General features: G+C 52.4%; 2 protein-coding genes across 2 annotated transcripts; both read left to right on the top strand.

The window, feature by feature from the left end:
* Nucleotides 1-154: 154 nt before the first annotated feature.
* COCSADRAFT_165897 (uncharacterized protein) lies at nucleotides 155-1921 on the top strand (the record flags this gene model as incomplete). The annotated part of the gene is made up of 2 exons (XM_007707999.1): nucleotides 155-1057; nucleotides 1460-1921. The coding sequence occupies 2 exons, from the start codon at nucleotides 155-157 to the stop codon at nucleotides 1919-1921; spliced, it is 1365 nt and encodes a 454-aa protein (XP_007706189.1).
* A 200-nt stretch (nucleotides 1922-2121) lies between these two features.
* On the top strand, nucleotides 2122-2868 carry COCSADRAFT_104748 (uncharacterized protein; the record flags this gene model as incomplete). The annotated part of the gene is made up of 1 exon (XM_007707998.1): nucleotides 2122-2868. A coding segment is annotated over one exon (747 nt), but the record flags the coding sequence as incomplete, so codon positions are not given.
* Between the last annotated feature and the right edge of the window lie 62 nt (nucleotides 2869-2930).

The raw sequence follows: 2930 nt of genomic DNA, 5'->3' as shown, positions 1-2930 counted from the left end.
ACTCACTCCGCGCGCACGCACGACACCGAACACCAACTTTGTGATTTTATGGTACCCTTCAAAACAATTAAATTTTTGTTAGAAATCACTCCTAAAGCGCCTAATAAGGCAACTCACAACTCATATCGGGCCCAGCCCTCCCTCTGACAGAGAGATGGCGGTGCCAGGTACCCCAGGGCAGACACTTCGACCTCCAGAAGTGACACACACGCGCCCTGAGGACCCAAATACCCCTAGCCTAGCTAACCTACGCACTACAAAAAGACACAGGCAAGCCGAAGCAGCGCCTATACCTATATCGTTCGGTGGTAGTGCTAACAAGAGACAACTGGTGACGGGCGCGGTTACGGAGAAGATCACGGCAGCCCAAGAGGCCGCCAAAACTAGACACAGCATCATCACAGCTATCGCGAACGCGATTGATCATTGCCTAGAGAACTTCACTAGCATAGCGGAGCGCCTGGTCGCACAAGAACTACAGCAACGTGTGGTGTATGCCCTAACCAACTCTATCCACCACCCATCCACGACCACCCCCCAGCCTGTGAGCGACGCTGGGCCTAAGCCTACACGAACATATGCGGAAGTCGCAAAACCCCCCAACAGCCACTCTATGCAGGAAAGGGGCGCCGCTATAACTAAGACGGCAGCAACCCACCGAAACGGCATAACCCTGAATAAGCCGCCGAATAAGCCCGTACCAGACAGACGAATTCTTTTCCAGCTATCTACAGCACAGAGAGTAAAACAGCCTTCGCCCTTTGTAATGCGAAAAGCACTGTGCGCAAGGATTGATAACCTCACTCTGCAAGACATCCCAAGACTCACAACGACAAAAACAGGCTGGGCACTCACACCAGCCAATGACACTATCAAGAGCCGCCTGTTGCAGCCAGATAACGTTGAAATCATACTAGAAACTCTAGGTGCAGTCGGATTCCAGCTCCCGGAGAAATGGATCAACTACGCAGTGCAGCGTGTAGAGGCGGCTCTTATAGGACTCCATATAGGCGGAGATGCAGCAGTACCAATCAGCGAAGAAAATGTTGCAGAGGAAGTATATTCCCAGACAGGAGTAAAGCCGCGAACCTGCAAGCAATCTAGACACGGTCCAGACAGGTTTGGCACGATGACCTGGATAATATCCTTTGCTGAACGAGTACGACCATTCCGGATTTTTGGAACAAGCGAATGGGCAAAAGAGATAAAGAAAAACCCACCAGTGACCATCCACAACCCGGGATGCCAGGGTTACTGCAACACGTCTAGGTGCACGCGTGCAGCACGCTGTGACAACTGCGGCCAGCTGGCAGCAGGGCATAACGGGCCCATAGGTACAGGCTGTGCGCAGCGAGCCCGCTGTGCTAACTGCCATGGACCACACCCCGCGACGGATAAAAACTGTCCAGCGAAACCATACTATTACCAAGGCAAGCTTATCCGGCTAACAAGCAAGCAGCTGCAGAGTGTACGCAGAGCCGGAAATCGTGCCTACCAAAGAACCGAGCAGTCCCAGGACAAAGGAGACACGGCTGCCGAACCTATTGTCATCGCAGAAGAACAGCCAAGCCAGGATGGTCAACCTGCGCTCCAGCAGCCGCTACTGCGAGCTACGCAATCAAGACAAGCAAAAAGAGTCCAACAAGAAGAGACACTAACAGGAACAGATACCGCTACAGCCGCAATCACACCTATAGACGCCGATACAATTACAATCACAACTACAGCATCCCAGAACCCTCAGAGCCGTCGCCCACGCCGTGCTGCAGCCCCAAGAGAGAGTCTAAGTCTAGCAGCACTCTCAACAAGGAGCCTAAGGACAGAGCACACAGTGTCTACACCGACAGAAGCCATAATACAGGCTGGCCTATCCTCTACTATAGGAGATACAGAAATGAGTGAAGACGCACTACAATGGTAGGACGTCAACCAATACGATACAACGGGCAGCACTGCCCAGGCTGGAAGCAGCTACGAATAGCATGGGCGAACGTAGGCAAAGCCTCAGAATGTCATGACACTATACTGTGCCGCGCCTCAGATGAAAAAATCGACGTGATATGCATCCAGGAGCCATGGACACTACCGGGAACTGTAACTAAAAACCATCCAGGGTACCACATGCACGCGCCTGTGATAGCATGGGATAGCAGGGAGGAACGCGAGAACGAAAGGCCACGGGTGCTTACCTACACCCGCAAGGGCGTTAATTTAAGAGCTAAAGTGCTACCTAGAGTCACGCGAGACATACTCTGGACAGAGGTGAACGGATACGCTATACTTAACGTGTACCAGAACCGAGAGGCACCAGAACCAGCAGTCACCTATATACAGGAACTGACACCACCAAACAGATGCGTTATTGGAGGGGATATGAATGCAAGACATGAGAGTTTCGAACCTGGCTCGGTGACCACAGGAGGCGGGTCAGAGCTCGCACGCTGGGCCCAGACTCACGCCATGGACTTCATCGGGCAGCCAGGAGTGCCAACTCATCGAGCTGGCCACGTAATAGACCTAACATTCTCAAACATTTCCTTTGCCGACACAGTGGTACGGCCGGACATGCACTCTGGCTCAGACCACGCAACACAGGTCACGACATTACCAACTCGAGGACTAGCAGCAGAAGATCCAAAGAAGCACAGAGTACTAGAGAGACACCTAGAAAGGTTCACAAAACTAGTAGGCCTAAATATCATAGGTATCAGGGATCCGGCAAGAGCCAGCAACCAAAGCCAACTACAAACAATAATCCAGGACCTTACACAAGCGATAGAAGAGGCAATCCAGACAGCAGGGGTTAGAGAGAGGGAACAAATCCAAGTGGCGCCATGGTGGACGACAGAATGCCAGACAGCGTACCGGCGGCACCTGCGAGACCATACGGGAATAGGGACTCCACCAACAGAGGCAACCAGAGAGTTCCT

This window comes from Bipolaris sorokiniana, assembly GCF_000338995.1.
Source record: "Bipolaris sorokiniana ND90Pr unplaced genomic scaffold COCSAscaffold_87, whole genome shotgun sequence".
NCBI lineage: Eukaryota > Fungi > Ascomycota > Dothideomycetes > Pleosporales > Pleosporaceae > Bipolaris > Bipolaris sorokiniana.
The sequence above is the reverse complement of the archived record's forward strand: the minus strand, read 5'-3'. Positions and strand labels throughout refer to the sequence as shown.